Source organism: Saccopteryx bilineata, chromosome 3 (assembly GCF_036850765.1).
Source record: "Saccopteryx bilineata isolate mSacBil1 chromosome 3, mSacBil1_pri_phased_curated, whole genome shotgun sequence".
In the NCBI taxonomy this organism is placed as follows: Eukaryota; Metazoa; Chordata; class Mammalia; order Chiroptera; family Emballonuridae; genus Saccopteryx; species Saccopteryx bilineata.
Window position 1 is genome coordinate 87,765,852 of NC_089492.1, and position 21,132 is coordinate 87,786,983.

The 21,132-nt window shown below is 46.3% G+C and overlaps 1 protein-coding gene across 1 annotated transcript in view; it reads right to left on the reverse strand.

Moving 5' to 3' along the window:
* Nucleotides 1-21,132, reverse strand: part of ALK (ALK receptor tyrosine kinase) — a 690,142-nt gene that overhangs the window by 310,564 nt on the left and 358,446 nt on the right. The window contains exon 4 of the mRNA XM_066266820.1: nt 11,614-11,815. Coding sequence (XP_066122917.1) covers nt 11,614-11,815 — 202 coding nt within the window. The remainder of the gene's footprint in view (nt 1-11,613; nt 11,816-21,132) is intronic.

The following is a 21,132-nucleotide window of genomic DNA, read 5'->3' on the forward strand; positions in this document are numbered from 1 at the left end:
CACCAGAATGCGCTTCTTCTATGGGTCAGGGGCCTCAGAATTTTCCCTTTATCTAGGGTGGAAATGATTACATCTACATCTTAGAAAATATGCAGCTGGGTATTTTTTAAGAATAAACGATAATTAATACTTATACATAAATAATAATACATTATTAATTTTTGGTTGGTGATTAGAGGGCCCACAGCATACTGATTAAGACTGGACTGTGGAGCTAGATGGTCTTGGGTTCAAATCCAGGCTGTTCCTTGCGAGCTGTGTGACTCTGGGCAAGTTACGTAACCTCCCTGAGCCTCAGCTCCCTGTCTGTAAAACGCAGGTAATACAAGTGCTTCCCTCACTGAGCGGCGGTAAGCACAGAAGTATGTAAGAGGGCACACAGAAGGCACTGAGAACAATTCCTGGCACCACAGAGAAAGCACTAACTATGCCCCTGTTCCCTTGCTATTGTCTCAATGTGTCCCCCAAATTCATATGAAACCTAATCCCCAAGGTGATGATTTAGGAGGTGGGGCCTTTGGGAATTGATCCTTGAGGGTGATCCTTACAAAAGAGGCTCCAGAGAGCTCTACCCTCTTCCTCCATGTGAGGACTGCGTGCAGAGGTACCCACAGAGAACCAGGAGGGGGTCCTTACCAGAACACAACCATGCTGGCATGTGATCTTGGACTTGCAGGCTCCAGAACCGTGGGAGGTAAATATCTTCTGTTTATAAGCTATCCAGTCAGTAGTATTTTGTTAGAGCAACCCAGCAGACTAAGACATTTCTCCGCCTCCTCACTGTTGTTGTTATTATTATTCAGATGAAGGGGGATTCAGGAAAGGACAGGGTTCCTACTTGGCTGCAGGTCCAGGCCAATCCCCAGCCAGCGCCTCACTCCCCCCGTCCTTTGTGTGTTGGCACTCAGAAGCCAGCAGTGAAAGGCCACTGGGTCCCTGTTGGCTAGTGGGAGACGCAGGCTGGTAGCCGGGCCACCACAAGACCCACAGGGACAAGGCCACTTCAGAAACCCCAGAGGGGCTTGTCAGAGAAGGGGACATTGAACTGGGTACTGAAAAGTGGATAAAGGTTTTTGTGGAAAGGGCATGAAGGGCAAAAATAACAAACATCAGCTACTCTTCCTGCAAAGGGGGAGGAAAGGAGGGACAGGGAGTTCTGAGGTCTAGGCCAATTGTAACTAAAAAGTGGGACTAGCTTGTACGCTGAAATTGCGAGTGCTGGGGAGGGGCGGTGGAAAATACCTGCATACATGGACCGGCTATAGCAGTGGTGGTCAACCTGGTCCCTACCGCCCTCTAGTGGGCGTTCCAGCTTTCCTGGTGAGCGGTAGCAGAGCAACCAAAGTATAAATAAAAAGATAGACTTAACTATAGTAAATTGTTTTATAAAGATTTATTCTGCCAAACTTAGCGAAAATTCAACATAAAGTACTTGGTAAGTAATTATTATTATATGCTCTAACTTGCTGTAACTCTGCTTTATAAATTTTATAAAGTAAAGTTACTTCCCTACTTTATAAATCACCATTACTGTGGAACCAGTGGGCGGTTAGAAAATTTTACTACTAATAGAGATACAAAAGTGGGCGGTAGGTATAAAAAGGTTGACTACCCCTGGTCTATAGGAACTGGTGTCCTTATCTGGGAGGAGGGTCCTACCAGAGAGAAGGAGCAATTGGAAAAGGCCCCTGAACCCAGCATGAAATCTTTTCAGCACTTGTCGCAGGACATCTGCTACAAGAAGACATATGGAAGGGGTGTGTGTGTGGGGGGGGGGTCCAGGGATGAGACTTTTCTGTTTGGAGACTGCCTTGGTGGGGAGGGGCAGGTTTTGTTGCCACAAGAAAGTGTGAGCACTCTGAGAAACTGGGTTGGGGCAGAGAAGCTGAGAGACAACCCCGAGGATGGTGCAGACATGGCGTGTCCCCACTGCCTTGGGCTGCCAAGCTGGGCACGCACGCCCACCCGGTGTGGGATCCTTCCCTCATCACGCAGCTGACCACTCCCCTCTTCCTGCCAGAGCCAGCTCAAGCTGTCTTCTCTGCGCCAGCGTGCCTGCCAGCCACCAGCGCACTCAGGCATGTTCTCCCGTGCACCCCTGTGACCCCCCCACACACACTCGTTACAGCCCTTCCCGCATAGCATCGTACTGTCCCTTGTCATCCAATGCCAACCTTCACTGTGAACTCCTAAAGCAAGATGAGTCATCAGAGTCCAACCAGCGCCTAGGACTCATAATCAGTTGTTGACAAAACACATGCTGAAATCAATGAGTGAATTCCTTGATACCAGTGGTCTCCTGCCTAAATTCCTCCACCTCTATTCAATATCTCCCTCCACACTGGGACAAAGTGAGGCTTAGTAAATACTGCTGAGATGAGAAGTGGTTTTCTCTATGCATTTTGACCTCTCTTTGTATACAACATATATTTATCTTTATGGGGTTTGCCAACATGTCATTCTGACAAGCCAAGGGGTTACAGGTATTCACAATTCTCTCATTTTCCTAGTGTACAATCCATCAAATATCCAGGGCAGAGTGGGAAAATGAAAGCAACCAGCTCAAAAGAGCCCTATTCCAATCCCTGGGCTGTCAAATCTCGAAGGTCAAAGCTGGCAGAAGCCAATGGTCTTTTCATTTATTTTTCTTGACGCCCGTCAATGAAAGCAACCGTGAGTAAAAGTTGTACCTGCCAGGGAAGGAATTGTCCTTTGTACTTAGTGGCAACCTTCACAGTTCAGGTGCACTCTGACAGCTGCTTCCTGAGCCCTGGGGAGGTTATACATCTATCCCCGGGCTTGGGCAGAGGGCGGGTGAAAATAATTTTCAACTTGTCATAGATGGGAGACTCTTCTGTGATCTTGGACTGGGATTTCATTTTTAGACCAGAGCTTAGCTTCGAGAAGAGCATTGTAGAACTACTATAAATAGATCTGGTGTTTATTCACCTAACACAGACCACCTACTATGTGCTAGGTACTGTGGGCAATAAGACATACAAGCCGAGGTCTTTACCTTCAAGGCTTATGGTCTAGAATTAGATGACCAGAATCAGATGATTCTTCTTACAAAGAGCTTTTCCTGACTGATGACAACAGGTCTCAGTTTTCTCAGGGCCAGGCATGATATCAGGGTTCAATGGTAAGGCCTATTTAAGGAAATGACATGAGAAAATAAAGACTCCCAAAATGTGTGTTCCCCTATGTGTTACCCATGACTATAAGCAAGTAAGAGGAAAGGAGGGGAAACCTCTTTGAGATTCAGTTTACTCATTTGTAAAATCAGGACAATAATGTATGCAACGAATATCAGTGAAGATGAAATGAGTTGGTAGACACTGATGCACCTAGCTACCTGAACATGCACTATACAGATATTCACCATAAATATTAGCATAGTGGCTGTCTTCTGAGAACAAAGAGGAGTGCAATGGCCCTTCTGTTAACCAGGGGCCTAGATGAGAGTCAGCATGTGACATTTTGAAGAACAAAGGTCGATGGTGGATGGTGGATGGTGGATGGATGGATAGATGGATGGATGAATGGTGGGTGGGTGGTGGATGGATGGATAGATGGATGGATGGATAGATGGATGGATGGATGGATGGATGGGTGGATGGATGGATGGGTGGATGGGTGGATGGATGGATGGATGGATGGTGGGTGGATGGATGGATGGGTGGATGGATGGGTGGATGGATGGATGGGTGGATGGGAAGATGAGGCTCCCTCTGCACTAAAAAATCTTGGTCTCTCTAGTCTATCTGTATTCCTCTCAGACCCCATTGGCCTTAAAAGCCACAGTGTTTTCAGAAAGAAAATAACAGGTAGGTCCTGAGTAGACCTACAAGTAGAGACCAGTCCCACATGGCCTTAGATATATCCCAGCCACCCAGCCTGGGGGCTGCACAGGCAGGACCAGGCAAGAGTTGGAAAAATTTGTCATAGCCTGCCTACCTGTGTGACTCTCCATACTGCAATCAAGTCCATCTTGCTTCTTCAAGCTTTCTTTTCGACTTTCTCCTTGCTATCTAGCAAATGGCTATAATGAAGTTACCAGCTTTTGTTATTGACCAATTAAAGCAGAGATGTTAGCTGTGGTTCCTAATTTTTAATGCATACCAGAATCCCTGTGGCACTTTCAAAAATGCATATGCTCATGCCCCTTCCCAAGGCTGATAAGATCAGAATCACTTGGGATGAGATTTAGTCATATGAATTTTGTAGAATGCATGGTTCTGATTAGTACCTCCGAAGCTTGTGAACCACCCTATTAATGGCTTAAAATCCAGGTGCTCTAGAGAGGACTGGCATTTTAGTAGTGGTTTCAGTGTTACTACTTATAGGAGTGAGAAATATGGTAAATCCAGGTGTAGTTAGTGGGACTGGTACTTTGGTGTCATACTTAGAGAATACAGGTGGTTACTCCAAGAATGAGGTGTAAGATTGGTAAATTTGGTTCTCCTCACTCCCATTCTTCCACCACCCAGAGCAGCCTGGAGAAGGCCGGCCCTGGACCCCTTCGGGGGGCAACCAGGAGGGAAGTGGCCCTGGGTGGGGGGAAGTACAATTAACACCCACTCTGTGTGTTATCTAATTTAATCTTTACAACAACCCTGTGGGGTGGGCCAAGCAATACCATTTTACAGATAGGAAAACTGAGACTCATAGGGATTCACAGACTTGCCCAAGCTCACACTGTGTGTGGGAGCTACCCCCTAGCATGCTCAGGCCCCAAGCCTCATGACTGCACTAGGCTCAGAGAACTCCTAGCTTCACAACTGTTCCCGTGCCTGGGAAATGTGCCCCTGACTAACCTAAGTGTGCATTTTAAGGCTTTTAAAAATTATCTTTAAAGCCTTTGAGTGACTTTCTCTTTTTAGTGTAAATCACCCAGACATTAAAGCCCTTATTGTATATTTATCGGTATGTTACTCAGACCAAGGGGAAAACGGGAGAAGCCGACACTATGAACGACTTTGAAAGTGAGAAAACGCTGGGCCTGAAATTAAATCATTGCGACACTGCCACTTGAGGGCATCAATTTCAATAAGTGATCACCTTTTTTATTTCCAATCTGCTTGTCATGCAGGCAGTATGCAAGGAGAGCTTCGGCTGGGCAATGTCGAAGCCAGAGGCTGCTGGTTTCCCCACACTGGCCGGACATGCACATCGCTCTGGGCCGCCTGGAGTTCAACCCAATGTGGCTTGGCAAAGGCAGTCAGACGCTTTTTCAGAAGCAAATTCCTTGTGGCATCTTTCTATGTTGCCCTATCCTGAGCTTCCTCCTCACTCAGCCTGCTGAGACCAGCTGGCCTATTTACAGGAAAATTCAGGCTTCTGTACATCAGTGGCAGAAAGTCTCTGTGGGTCAGCGGTGGGTAACTTCTGTTTGCACGGTGGGCAAAGAGCAGGAGCCTGGTCCTGCTGCCCCAGACCTGAGTGGCACCTGAGGTGGGGACTGCAGGATAAAGGAAGGGAGAGGGAACAAGCAGCTGGAAGCTCTGTTTGACAGGGTAAGGAGCCGAGGCTGGGAAGGGGGCTGTGGCTGCTCCAGAGCCACGCTGCCAGTTAGCGGTGGTACTGAGACTGAAGCCGCACCTCCTGACGCACTTTGGGTTCAATTCGGTGGTGGCAATCAGCCAGTTCACACCAGTTTGACAGAACCGACACCTAATTTTTTGTTGAGTTCAGCGAACTGGTTGTTAAAATGGCACTTGTAATCAGGACTCTCTAGGGTTGGTGCCCAGGCAACCGCCCAATTTGGAAATCACAAATTTACATTCCTTACTGTTTTTTCAAGTCCATCTGCGCAACAGCGTATTCGAAGCGCCCGTAGTAATGTTCATTCCGTCCACAGGTGAAAAAAAAATAGCAAGTGAGGATGCCAATCAAGAAGCAATATGGAAATACCTTAAATAACAGTTGTATTGTTTTTTGTCAGGTATATTTAATATTTTTTCATTAATATTTTAAAATTCTTTCTTATAACATAATCTAGGTTTATGTACCTCTTTTATTGTTCTTATTTAAATATCGAATGCATGAAATAATAAACTACCTTTTGGTATATTGGTTTTTTTTATTCTTAAAACGGTCATTAGGGCAGAGAACCGGTTGTTAAAGTATTTGAATCCCACCACTGGTTAAATTACTTTGGCTTAGATCACTTTGGCAGGTCTCCCATTAGGATTGTTACTGTTTACACCTGGGATCTTTGATCAGCAGTGACTGGTTTACCTACACGTGGCAGTCATGTGGGTTCCCAACGCTGACACTGGTTTTACTTCATCTGAGGTGGTTGTCCACAGATTTTAATCTAAAAGCAGTACATTTCAGGATGTCTCAATACAGCTGTTCGGCGGGAGACAGAGCACAGGAGGGCTGGGCCAGGAGCCCTAGCTGTGCCTGGAGGGGGCGCTTTGACCTTCATCACATCAGGCCTCCCGGCTTGGACCCCCGGCCCCCAAATCAGGAAGTCAGCAGGGAAATGGAACTCAAGTCTACTGTGAGAGCGGAAAGGTGAAGCTTTGTGCTGAGGATTCGCCTGTTTCTCTGCCCCTCCGGAATGAACCTTGTTTATGCCATGAAATGCCCTGACAGCTTTTCTTGGCTCAAGCCTGAGCATCACCAAATCCTCCAGGTTTAAAACATCTTTTCAAGTATTGTTAATTCCAATGATTGGCAACTTCTATCCCCTCAGGGCCCAATTCTTCCCTCCACACACTGTGCAGTTCTGGTCACACATAATAAAGTCCCCAGACATCTGAGGCTGCAGGAGAAAGCCGCGTGCTCGGGGAGGAAGGAAAACTTGCCATGGGTGTCCTGGAAGGAGCTCTGGAGGGTTGCTCCTCCCGACGGACACACCAGCCCTCAACCTTGTGTCTGTGAGTCTCGGAAGGCATTGATCTCACACTGCCAACTGCTGCTGGATTGCTCTTTCTAGAACACCTTTCTGCAGAAAGGCAGGGAAGCACAGGGGGCAGAGGCGGGAGCCGGGCTGCCCATGTTGCCCGGGCTGGCTCTGCTGGCCAGGGATCTCTGCTCGGCCCATTCACATCTCTGAGACCCAACTTCAAACACTGCACAGGCACGTGCTCTTGTTATTCTGTCTGTATTGCTCCTTACTGGATCCTCCTTGAAAGTCGTGCCTGTGTCGTCTTCAACTGTACTCCCAGCACCTATTACATGGGTGGCACTCTATCCATGGTTGTTAAATAAATGCATGAACTGGAAAGGATCTAGCATGTATTAAGTATCTACTACAAATGGGCAAATTGTGAGCCATTTTCCTTATGCCATTTCACAACTCACTATATAAAAAAGGTATTATCATATTCATTTAATTCATGGGAACTTTGTAACTTCTAATTTCTAGCTAAGATGTCCTACGCTATGCCTGCTGGATTCTGGGGCGAGTGGGGCTGGGCTGTTTGACATCCCATTTCTCTGCTTCCTAGCTTCCGTGGCCATTCTGGCTGGCTAGATGAGCAGATGAACAGGCTGGGCACTTGTCACTGTCATCTGTCCCCTGGGAGTCCCTGACCAAAGCCAGGCCATTTTGGCAGAAGTGCACTCACTCCCTGTGATTCATTAGACCTCATACGCGCTACTGCTTTCCAGGAGAAGGACGGGAGCAGCTGCTGGGATTCCCCGGCCGCCTTGCCTGCCGCTAGCGTCTCCCAGCAGGCTGCTGCTCGCCTGACGTTACCTGCTCACGACGCCAGGCTTCTGAGGACTAGATGGGCTCTCTGGCTTGTTCCTCAGCCCACTTCTCTGCGTCAGGCTGTCCCCAGCCGACTATGCTATGACAACTTCTTCCCTTATTACTATAAACACTGAATGTCATTTTCCAAACAGCAGTCCCCAAACCACCATGTTCTGTTCTGAGGAGAAGCCAGCCTCATTTGTAATCATCACTGTCATCACCACCAGGATCTCACTGTGTCCCCCTTGCCGCACTGAGGACTGTGCTATTGGAGACATCTCTGACATTAAAAGGGACGAGCTTCCAGAGACACAAACAGCCCAGGATCTCAAAATCAGAGGGTTCTTGAGACTGACACTGACCCATAATCAGAGAGCCGATGAGTCTCAATCTTCTGTGCCCAAATTGTGAGCAGAGCAGAGCTAATCAAGTACTAATGGCCTCTTACGTTCGCATCCAGCTCAGAGTGTGCAGACCCCAAACATCTTTATTGCATTGGCCCCACAGCACCACGTGATCAGGACCAGCACATCCCCACGTTACAGATGTGGAAACTGAGGTTTGGGAGGAGATGGGATTTACCTAAAGTCACAGAACTCTTTCATGGGACGTCCTGTGGTGGAGCATCAAAAGCCGGCCTTTTGTATCCCACATCCCTCTATAATCCTAATAAACAGAAGACAGCCAATAAATGTTGTTCGCTGAACTGATGAGTAAATAGTGAACTGTGACTTAGAGTCAAGCCTTTCAGTCATAGCATAGTAATATTTTCTGCAGCGCTAATTGAGCTTTTCCAGCAATGGGTAAAAATAGTATGAAGTCAGGCTGGTCAGACCCTTCTACCCTATCTAGCCAGTGACCTCGGGCAAGTTTTTTGACCTCACTGAATTTCCTCATCTATAAACTGGAAACTAAGAACAGTACCTGCTTCACTGTGTTGTTGAGTATTAAATAAGAAAATGCATGTCAAATGCACAGCAGTGTGGCTAGCACATCTAGGAAGTGCTTATTACGTGTTAGCAATAGTTATTATTATTCAAGAGTAGGGATTGGGCATTCCATATCTTTGTAACCCAGGACTTATTCCAGTGGTTGGCACATACATGTGAGTGCAGGGCAAAGGACACTTGCCTATCGACACTGACACTCACCATGTTACACGGAGCAAGTCCCTTTTTTCTCCTGGGCTCCAGTTCCCACAGTTGTAAACTGACGAAGTTGAACCAGGTAAATCCCATGGTTTCTCTCAGCTCTAAAATGCTGTTTATTTCAGTGGTTCTCAATGAGGATGATTTTGCTCCCCCTCCCCCCCAGGACATCTGGCAATGTCTGGAGACATTTTTTTTTTATCACAACCAGGGAATGTCCTATTGGCATCTAGTGGGTAGAGGCCTAAGAACCTGGAGACCATGCACAGGACAATGTCCACAAAAAGAATTGTCTGGCCCTAGATGTCAATAATGCCAAGGCTGAACAACCCGGATCCAGCTATACACAAATGCCCAGAGCTCTCTGAATTGCTGGACGAGTACCTGTGCCCTGCAGTTTGCCAAGATGCCGGGGTGGGGGGCAGATCTTGTTGGACATGAGGAGACTGGCTCAGGCATCTTTAAATTAAATGTAGAATCACTACTGCTCATCAACAATTCCAAGGTGGCTAGGGGAGAACACCTCTGCACAGTCACGCCCAGAACCCAGCCTAAGGCAAAGCTTCTATAAATGTAGGGGCAGCCCCAGGCAAAGCCATCAAGTTAGTGGCCTCGCCTTAGCACTCATGCTCCCATTATCCTGCTTCAACTCCCGCCTCCCAGAGGGCAGAGCAGTCCTGGTGAAGGAAGAGACACCATGGGAAGGAAATGCACTGTCCAGTGGGATAGACCCTGAGACAGGGGGCAGGCAGCCTCAGGAGAATTCACAGCCTCAGGAGAATTCACAGCCTGCCCATCCCATACAGTCTGGGTCTCCTTGTTCTCACCACACATGGAAGAAGGATTGCCATCACACACCCCCTGGGCCCATCTGTCTTAAGGAGCCAAAGAAGCTAGATCACTTCTTTTTGCAAGGTTTCTTCACCTTCCGGTTCCTCCTTCCTGACGCCGCCCTTCCCCCCGAGCTTCTGCTGAGAAGAAGGCAGAAGCTCCTGGAAAGAGCACCAGTGAGGAAAGGGGAGACCTGGAGTCAATCTTGGACCATTTCACTTCCCATTCTGTCTCTCCATCTCAGTTTTCTCATCTGTTAAGTGAGGACTCACTTGGCAGTGATAAGCATAGGAGGATAAAGAGGGGAAGCTCTTACTAAGCCCCATAGCTGTCACACTGAGGAGCTACTGTCTCTCTGACCGTGCCGTGCAGGCCAGGCCCTGCTCCCCAAGAAGTGCTGGAACCCCCTGGCATCTTCCTCTCACACTCATACACATTCCCAGCTGAGTCCACCTGCCCCTGTGATCTCGGTAAGTCTCCCCACCCCTGACTCAGCACCTCATCAACTGATCGATTGCCTGACGTCCCAAGAGCCCTAAGCAGCACTCTCTGGTCTCTGGTGGGCTTAGTAGGGCAGGAGTGTTGGATGGAGAAGTCAGAATAAACAGCTCATGAGGTTGAGCAATGCCTATGGCATGGCACTGTAGCTGAGGCCACCAGCAGCCCCGCCCATGGGTGAGAGGGCTGACCACCTAGGCTTCTCACCAGAAAGGGAGGCCAGGCTAGAGGGAGGCTTGGCCCCAGAAGACAGCTCACTCAATGCAATGGGAAGCCCAGACACCCAACATTCCTGATTTCTGATAAACAGAGCAAGGGGCCTTTGGTGGCGGGGGTCTTCCCTGCCAGCCCCTGTAGGCATTTCAGAGGCAAGAAGATGAATATGAGTTTAGGTGTGGGGAGAGCATCCTTCTTGAAGCCAAGATTTCATTCTTGCTGGGATTGTGATCTTTTGTAGCTGTTTGAAGCACAACTAAATACAGATGGGTCAGTAGCTGGGGAGTGTGGTGGAGACCTTTAAGAAATTACTAAGAAGGCCATACAGCTTTACTGAAAAAGCAGCAGGCAGAATCACCCCTCCCCCAACCAGCACACCATGGAGGTGGAGTACAGGTAACATCATTGTTCAGATGGAACCCTTCTGAAAGCTATTTTCTTAGAGAGAAGCTAAGTCTAGCTTAGCTAGAAATTAGAGGTCTTTCTCCTGCAAATAAAGAAGGATCTCTCACCCTTACTGATTATAAATTAATCAGATCTGGGGACATTAAAACTGGGGTCTTAAAGTGTTTACACTGATGAAATGAGAAAGAAAAGGCAGGCACAGAATTGTCCAGATTCAAGTTGGCTTTCCAATGTCATCATTTCTAGAGGTATGATGGATCATTAACTAAGCAGGTGAGTATCTTCTGGAAGCCTAGAGGAGTTCGCTGGCAGAGTATTGGGTGTGACTTCAGTGTTGTTCCAATCTCTATTGAATCGACACCATTGTGGTCTCCCTGAACACCTCTGCTCTGGGGTCCCACACTCCTGTAGAATCTGCTTGGGTGGCTACAATAGTTTGCTTTTTCCCTTCCAGCCAAAGTTCTGTGGTAAAAAAAACCCACTTTCCAGCATATTAAATTATTTTTATTTCAGCCTTTTAGCACTCTCCTTGGCTCCGTCTCGATTTTGGGAAATGAATAGCTTTAATATCCGCTCTGCCAGCTGGTCCTCTGGCCTCTGGAAGGGCCTCCAGCCTGGGCAGCCAGAGGGCCCCACAGACCAGTGTCTGAGACACTATACAGGGAATATTAGCAGTTATGGCTCAATCTGGTCCCTACCTATTAAAGGGCAATTGTGAGTTTTAAGTACATGACACAGACTGGAAATTTGCAGCCAAAAGCCAAATCACCTTGGATACAATGGATTTTGGAATGGGAAAGGACTTACCCGTGCTTCCCCGGGGTGGGAACCAGGAGGATCTCTCTTCCGGCCTCGTTGTGGGGCAGCAGCTGGGCAACGTACCTCCCGGAAGGCTGCAGGTGCCTGTGCACGGAGACGGCCAGCCTGCAGTGCTCGCTGCTGCTCCTCATCCACGGGCTCAAGATGGTGTGCTTGGAGTTCGCTGAGGTGTTGAGGAGGAGGAAGGAGCCTGCCAAGAGACGAGAGACGGGGAGAGTGACTGTGGGTGTGCCCAGGCGGGTTGATCGGAGCGGCTCTGAGGCAACATTTAGAGACCATAGAGACCAACGGCATCAAAGTCCACGTGCTGGGAGTGTTCATCGCTCTCCCGCGTGCTGGGAGTGTTTATTGTTCTTTGCACACACCAGCCCCTTCCCCGCTCTTAAATTGTCTTTGTAACAACTACAACCCGAAGCAAGAGAACAGTGACTGAGGACTTGGGCCTGACAGTCAGGCAGACCAAGGTTCTCCCTTAGTGTCCTTACTGATTAGCTCTATGTCCTCGAGTCTCAGGTTCTTCACCTACAGAATGGGAATGAAAACATATATTTCGAAGGGTGTTCGTGAGGATTATGTGAGGTAAGTATGGAGAGCACGTCACCCCATTTTGGGTAAGAAGCAAGCACCCTGTTAAATAACCAATTATTTGATTTCAACTCTCTTCTAAGTTAAACTAGAGATGACAGCTCACAGATTCTTGCCAGTCAATAGGCACAATTAACAAAGTGCCATAGGAAACAGGGAAAGGAGAGTGTTCATTACCTAATCTCCAAAGAGTGATGACCAGAATCAGAAACCCAACCCAATGTATTATACTAAGACGTTCTTATCGATTTACATCCTGGTGGAGGGGAACAGTGTAACAGGGTCACTCCCTCCATAAGCATAACAATAGTGGAGCCAGGACATCAGTGCCACAAAGACATCAATGTAGGGGACCTTCACATCCCACAAACCAGGACACTCCAGGCATCTCAAGCCACCCTGGAGGTCACAATTTAAATCAGAGCTGACCTGAGTTCTCCACATCATGGTCAAGCAAACTTGAGACTCAATTTATCATTGCTGGACCATTCAGAGTAATGTAGGGGTTGGCTCTAGGCTCTCAAACAGTTATGAGAGGTTCAAGGTTTTCCTTGAGAGGTGGGTGGCTTGGAAAAGAAGTATTTGGGTCACTTATTATGTAGTAGTTAAGATCGTGGCTCCTATGCTTTTGCTTACTAGTTGGGTGATCTTGGGCAAAGAACTGACTTTTTCAGTTTTCAATTTTCCATTTATAAAACAGGGTAAGAAGGGTTGGGTGAACATAGTAATCTCTTAAGATCCATTTCTGCTCTTGAGTCTATGAGCCATGTGAATTTGCAACTGGTCTCCACAAAGAAAGCCCTACAAATCCCCCTGGTGCCATGCCTGTGAGAGTCTCCCTCTGGGGAAAGCCAACCCTGATTCCAGTAGCACTGGCCAGGTGACCTGTAAGACACTTATATCCATGGGGATTACTGTCAGCATAAAAGCATATAACCATTTTATTGTTCCAGGCATTCCTTCTGATGCATTAATTTTACTTGCCACACTTCTGCATTGAAGTTTTGGACCATTAGATGCCGCTCCTCTTGCAACAGAGAATCATGTAGATTTAAAAAGGGGGGTGGGGTTCCTATGAGAAGCAAAGCAGTTTTCAAAGAGAAGATATTGTGTCACGATTGGAGATTTACAATATTCTGGAAGTAGGGAAATGTGACTTCTGGGTAAAACCAGGATGAGGTCAGCAGAAGACTGTTTCTGAGCTGGATGGGGGACATAGGTCAGTCCTGAAAACTGAACCCTCTGTAATTGTGAGGAAGTTTTAGCATGGCATATGGGCTTTTGAAAAGTGTTATATAACCCTGAGTAAAATAATCTGTATTATGGCCCTGTTTTATATACAATGGGGAAATATTTTTGTCATGGGCACAGAGGTAAAATAAAAGGATTAGAATCAAAGACTCGGAATTAAAAAGGACTTAATGATCATGTAATATAATCCCCTTGATTGTCTACAGAAGCAGACTGGACATCAGGATGGAAAAACTCAGACCGAACTCCAGATCTCTGGCTCCTGCCCAGCGCTCTTTCTCCTGTACCTTTCTCATTACCCCACAGCACCCTTAATCCTAAACTATGGATCAGGGTGCCCTGTGGCCAAGCTGTACAGCTCAGGAACTGAGAGGGTGGGAAGGGAAATGGACGGGCAGATTGTACTAAACTGAACGCACTTTTTTTCTGGCTTCCTTACTCACTCTTTTCTGCCCTCAAATTTCTTTTTTTAAATTATTTTATTTATTTATTCATTTTAGAGGAGAGAGAGAGAGAGAGAGAGAAGAGGGGGAGGAGCAGGAAGCTTCAACTCCCATATGTGCCTTGACCAGGCAAGCCCAGGGTTTTGAACTGACGACCTCAGCATTCCAGGTACGCTTTATCCACTGCGCCACCACAGGTCAGGCCTCAAATTTCATTTAGTGGATGCTTACTCTGAGCAAACATTCAAATCCTGTTTCTGCCCTGGGGACACAGACATGACCTTCATTCAGGAGAGGTGATGAGATGTCTGCAGGAACTACCATCAAAAGTAAAGGTTCTGAAGTCAGAAGACATGTACAGGGAAAGCACATTGTGAGGCTCCAGGAAAGAGACATTAAGTTCAATTGTGAAGGTTCGTAAAGAAGATGACCTGTGAGCTAGGTCTTCAAGGGCAAAAAAAGCAAAGGTATTGGAAGAACCCGCTGTGCAGGAATAGAGGGGCACACATGCAGAAAGTGTGTGGTGGTGTTTGGCTACAGAGTAAGGTACACGAAGAGAAGGCTGAGAAATGGGACAGGCTGGAGTGGGGTCAGGGGGCTGGACCACAGAGAATATTTAATTCCTGGATGAAGATGTTCATCTTCATTTTGTGGACAGTGACTTCATCAGAGTGATGCTTCAGGAAGATTAATCTGGTACGGTGGGAGAAAGGGGGGCTCAGCACCGACTGAAGCTCATCCTACTCCACCAGTCCACAGCAGGCTAGGATGTGACTAAATGTAAAACATGATGTGTTTGGTATGTTACTGTTGTAAGCGAAAGTGCTGTGTTGGGGACAGACTCTGGGACTCACTGGGGTTTTCAATATTGTACTAATGTATCTGTCCAGAGCAGGTGAGTGTTCTGGACACCCCTCTGGGGCAGAGTCTTGCTTCAGACACTTTGGGGGCATGATCTGGAGTTGGGATAAAACCACAAAAGGTGCCCTGGTCTGAGATCGTACTCTGATGTATTCAACTTGGTGGAAAGTTGAATTGAAACCAATTTTGGAGCTCCTGAAGGAAAGGAGGTATCCCCCTTCTCAGAAAGAGTACATGGATGTGCACGTGTGCACACAGACACGTGCAGACAGACACACACCCACACACCCACACACCCACACACCTGGGAAACTCAAGTTCCCGCAGAGAAAATGAAGCGGAGGGCACTAGGGCTTGTGGTCTTCCTGCCCCACCGCCCCCCTCCTGGGTATGCAAACATGTAAATTCTGTCCTTGTAATTCAGAACCTTAATAATGGGACTCTTTCAAAGCTGGCTGGAAGATGGATGATTTTTTCACTTCTAATATGTGAGATGATGTTTATATGAATTTTATTTTGTGCAACTGGACTATCAATAAGAGACTGAACTTTATAGTAGAGAGCTATCTCTTCGTCAACAGCTTTCCTCTACCAAAAAAAAAAAAAAATACACACACACACACACACACACACACACACACACACACACATTTCATAAGCTCCTTGGAATAATGTCAGTATAAATCTTTTAAGTCAGTGAGAATTTATCTCTCCTCTCCTTCTTTTCTGTTTCCTGTTTATTTTGCTCAGAATAGCTCGGGGTTACCTGAAGCCTCCTGGGGTCCCTTCTAATTAAGAAGGATGGCCTGGCAGCTCACAGACCTTCCCCCACTGTGGGCCACAGGGGAACAGGGAAGCAGATCAAAAGCTTTGTTTATACTGTGCTAGGCCTAGATTGGGCTTCCCTCGTAATTGGATGGTGTTCTTGTGTTTGACGATCAAATATGAAATGGTTATTATTTTTACCTTGGGTCACCAATACAGGGATGTGGTGCTCTCATATCAGCCAGCTGGGCTCAAATTATAAGTCAGAAGCCAAGGGCCATGAACCTTGAAGTCAGAGACTCTATTAGTATATCCAGGGTCTGTCTCTATCTAGTTCTAAGCGTTAGGCAGATTACTTAAACTCTTTAAAGTTTGCTCAAATTCAATATAGGTATAGCCTACCTCAGGTGGCTGTTGTGGAGATTAAATTAAATAATATGCATAAAATTCCTGGTGTTCAGTAGGCATTGATAAATGGTGATCTCCTTCTTCGAGGAATGCCTTTTATCCATCACTAAACTTGGAATCAGGACAGAATTTGAGCCCTAGCTCTACCACTACCAAGTTTCCTTTGTTTGTAAAATGAAAGGACTGGATGGAGTGTCTCTAAGGACCCTACAGCTCCAAACTGTCAGTAATTCTATCTGCCTGCCTAGACTGTTATTAATCTAAAGGAACTTGGTCAATTCTCCAAGCCCCCAAGTCCTAAAGACTTCCTCTCCTAATTCACCTCTCTGGGGATTCTTTACCAAAAGTTTCAATTGGCCAAATTCTCTGTGAACTGTGATTCTCTTCCCTACTTGCTCGCTTCTGATGTCTTGCACAGATACATCCCTGGGAAGAGGTCCTATACTAGCTTCATTTGTTTCTGTGGGTGTTTCTGCTCTAAGGCCAGCACTTCTGAATGTCTGGAGCAATACAATGCTTGCCACATGGCAAGTATTCAACAACTTCTAAAAATCAAAGTAATATATACACATGGCAAGGAATAAAATTGTTCAGAATAGCTTATAATAATAATTTTTAAAAATGTTTCCAAATCATGCTCTTCTCACCAAGTCTCGCCAACATTTCCAAAGATTTCTAATTTCTTTGGCTTTTGTGACTCTATATATTATGATCACAGTGTTATTTGTTGGTGGTGCAATAACTTTAGGTTCCTTTCATTGATGGTACAATAAGAAAAAGGATGCTATCCTCCTTCTAATACTTGATTTTTAAATTCCTTTTTACTTTTTAATTACTTACTTTTTTAATGTCACATGGCTAACTTATTACTTGTTCCATTAGCTTTGGACAGTATCACTGACTCTCCACACTAGAAAATGAAGCGATTCGTCTTCCTGCCCTTCGTGCACTTTTCCTCTTCCCCGTCTACCTCCCAAGCCAGCTGTGTTTTTCCTTTCCATTGTCAAGGTCATGTAGGTATGGCTCAGCTTTGTGTTTGTGTACAGGTTGATTCTAAGTATTGAAAATCAATATGCAGATCTTGTACACTGATGAATATATTTTTGCATGACAGTGAATAAGGGTTATATTTATAATCTTCTCGATAGGTCCAATAATACATCCCACTCCATGGAGAGTGTTTCCAGCATCAAGATCAAAGTCTAATGAAAACCCTCCCACCCCCACTCTCTGTCTTACATAGCCACTTTTCAAAAATGCGGCACATTTTAACTTGCCTTATATTTGAATCAGAACTTTCTTGTACAGTTTGTTTTTCCAGAAAATTTCTAATTGTTTTTTTAAATTTATTTTCTACCTTCTTTCTTTCTTCCTTTTTCTATATTTTTTATTTGCCTTTTTCACCATATCATGAACGCTTCTATGTACTCCTTGAAAATCTCTCCCTTCTTGAAGATACTCACTCCCCGTTTTCATTTGTACCTGCTGCTTTCCGGGCTTCCAGGACAGCTGTTATTCCGGAATTTCTTTTCACTGGGACACTTCCATTAGTCCCACCATCCCCAGGAAACTTCCTCAGGGTGAAACTTCTTTGTGAATATTTGAATCTCTGAAATATCTCTATGTTGTCTTCACACTTGGTTGATAGCTTTGCTGGCCATAGTTTCTAGACTAGAAAATGTGCCTCAGAAGTTTGAAAGCCTGGCTTCAGCGCTGGCTAGCATCAGTGACTGAGAGGTCTGAGGCTGGTTTGACTGCTACTTTCTTTGTAGTCGATGAGTTTTCTTCTCTTTAGAATCTTTCAGGATCTGTAATACCGAGGTGCTGACATTTCACTATCATGTGTCTAGGTATGCCTCTCTATAGAAATTCCTGTGCCATTTGGTGGGCGCTTTTTTTTTTTTTTTTTTTTGCATTTTTCTGAAGCTGGAAACGGGAGGCAGTCAGACAGACTCCCGCATGCGCCCGACTGGGATCCACCCGGCATGCCCACCAGGAGGCGATGCTCTGCCCATCCGGGGCGTCGCTCTGTTGCATCCAGAGCTATCCTAGCGCCTGAGGCAGAGGCCACAGAGCCATCCTCAGCACCTGGGCCATCTTTGCTCCAGTGGAGCCTCAGCTGTGGGAGGGGAAGAGAGAGACAGAGAGGAAGGAGAGGGGGAGGGGTGGAGAAGCAGATGGGCACCTCTCCTGTGTGCCCTGGCCGGGAACCGAACCCGGGACTCCTGCACGCCAGGCCGACGCTCTACCACTGAGCCAATTGGCCAGGGCCTTGGTGGGCTCTTTTAATCAGAAAACACATTTTCCATCTTTGATTAAGTTTATTTTATTATGTCTCTTATATTTTCATCCCCCCCCCCCCCTCAGTCTTGAGTCTTTCTGAGGAGCTTTATCATTCACCTTAACCTCTGCCACCTAATTTATCTTTGTTTTCTCTGGGGTCATTCTTTTATTTTGATATTTCTTTTTCATGCTGATGGGCTACTCATGTTGTTAAAAAAGAGACAACAGGCCCCAAATGGGGTCACTTGTGCCAAGCTCCACATCACCAAACTGAGACTTAATTCCTAAGTTAGTAACAGCTTTAGCTTCTCCGGGAATGGAATCTTAGTCATTCTGGAATTGTCTGGTCAGCACTGGTAAGGTCATCTGTCTGAATGACCCTGCTCACTCCTAAAGGAAAGTGACCTTTCACAACCAGTCTGCTGTTTGCCTAGTACAACTTCCTTGTCCCCCTTCTGAATATCACAGTCTTTCATTTTGTACAGTGATTGGAGGTCCTTTCTATTTGCTAGATGAGATGCCGCCTAATTCATAAATCATTGAATAAAGCCAGTAAGATGAACGTTTTCTTAGTTGAATTAGGTTTTAACCACATGTTCGATATTCTGGATCAGCCCCTTATATTTACACAGCAGAGACTGGGAATGCAGATGGAACATCTGTCTCTGCATGTACATCATCCACAGTCCCTATGTCAGAACTGGCCTGACAGTGAGCATCAGGCACAGGTGACTTTACAGGCATCTGCTCTCCAACACCAGCACGGTGGGTCCGTCACTCTGGGCACAAACACTCGGCTCCGCCGAGCAGCCGTAGTTCTTTCAGTCCACTTGGATTTTTACAGAAGATCTGCCTTTTCTTTCCTCTGTGGTTAAGCATCCTGCTATCTTTTAGTCTGAAAAACCGGGCTTGAAAAGGTGCTGGAGACCACAGGGGTTAACCACACCAGCAGTTCATTCTTCCTCCTCAGTCTCAGCCTTCCTTCCGGAGGTGCCTTCTCAGGGCTCCTTCTAGTGCCTCCCGGCAGACGGGCTCCCCCTCTGCTCGAACCCCCTTTTGCATCCTCTCAGCTATAGCCACTATATTTGCTCCATCCATCACTTCCATCTCCTCTTTGTGCCCTAGAAATCACTCACGGCTCCCCTCCTGTTCTGTCTGCCATTCAGAATTTACTCCTCCACTAAATCCTTTATTATCGCTTGAGCAGGCCTGCAGGAAAGGAGACAAATGTGTGCTCAATCCGCCATTCAGAACCAGAAGCCTCTTAATCATTTTTTGAGTGAGAATATGAATAAACAAATGTATGAATGGACAATTTCCATCTTAATAAATCACACATGATTCTGGTACTATTGGCTAATTGTTCATATTGCAATTAAACTATTAGATCATTACTATAAGCTATTACTTATTCAAGTGATCGTCATGCCATTCATGTCAGGTGGAAACTAAGGAACAGCAGAAGTTTAATGGGCTGGATGCGGACAAAAGGAACGCAGTGTGAAGCATGGGAAACAGTGCTGAGTCACCCCCAGAGCATGCGCCACAGAGCACCAGCCCACAAGCTGTGAATGGGTATCACGAGAAAGCTCTGGGATCAAGCAAGTTGGAAGATTACTGGGTTTAACAAAAGGGAATCGGCTCTTTTACTGCAGGACTTCTTAGAACCTTAATATACCAGTAAGAGTTGTGACTCTTCAAGAGTGGAATATAAAATGAAGATTTCCCAAACTCCTTTGGGCACAGAACTCTTTTGCCATTATGTATAATGTACCATGTAATATGGTTTGGAAACCCTTCTCTAATCTATTTCTGCTCCAGGGAATATTTGCAGAAAGACAGGAAAAAAATATCATGAATAAAAAAGGGTATTCGGGGGGGGGGGGGGAGTAATATATCTACATGTATATCTACATTTACATCATCTCTTAGACCTTAAGTCTTCTCTGTTTGACTTTCAAACTGTCCTCTCATCAATGGCAAAGCTCCCCGTGGCAGAATAATGCTTTTGGAAAGGCCCCTCTGAGTTACTGCAGTGGTCTCTCTACCAGAGGTGGCTTAAAAATGCTCCATTCCATATCTGACTTTGAAAATGTCAGAGCTAGAAACAAACACAGTGGTTACACAGCCTAACCGCTTGCTGTATGGGGGAGCAAACCAAGCAGCACAGAAGTGAAGGACTTGCTTAAGGTCATACTGCACATTAGTGGTGGATCTGGGCTTAGAAGCAGGGTTTCCATTCCCTATCCAGGGGAAAGCCCAGTTACTGCCTGCCTGTGATAGAACTCGATGACGTTGCCAGCCAGATGTCCCATGTTTTTGATCCACAGTTGCCTCAGCATCGCCTTCCTTTCTCTGCAGACTCACAGCTCTGATGAACAGTCCCTGTAGGTCCCCTGGCTACCCATCCGTCTGTCCCCAGAGATCACACTAAGGTCTGGGCAGGTAGGACCCAGACAGAGTAGTCCTCCTTTGAAGATCACTCTCAGGATCTTAGTGTGGCCCTCAATGGCTAGGCAGTATTAAGGGTCTCCTCTGTTCATGTGGTCTTATGAAGTGGCCAGAGCAAACTGGGGCCACTGAAAATGTTCCTTTATTGTTTATTTTACAAATTCTAGTTCTACCTACGTAGCCTCAATTCAGGCGTTAGATCTGAGAGTAGAATTTTGATCCTTATTGGCATGCTTTGCCTAATAGTGGAGTAACTCAGAAAGGACCCCAGAACTTCAAAGACGTAGAGGTCCTGGGAATCATTTACTGAAACCTTTTTACCCTGCAGGTGAGGACACTCGGGCCAATGAGGTGAAGAAATATGCCTGGGTAGCCGAGCTACATTAGGCCCCGGTCCCTCGGGTCCCAGCCTGCGCAGTTTACTGTCTCCCTCTGCCATGATGTCAAATATATGGAATGA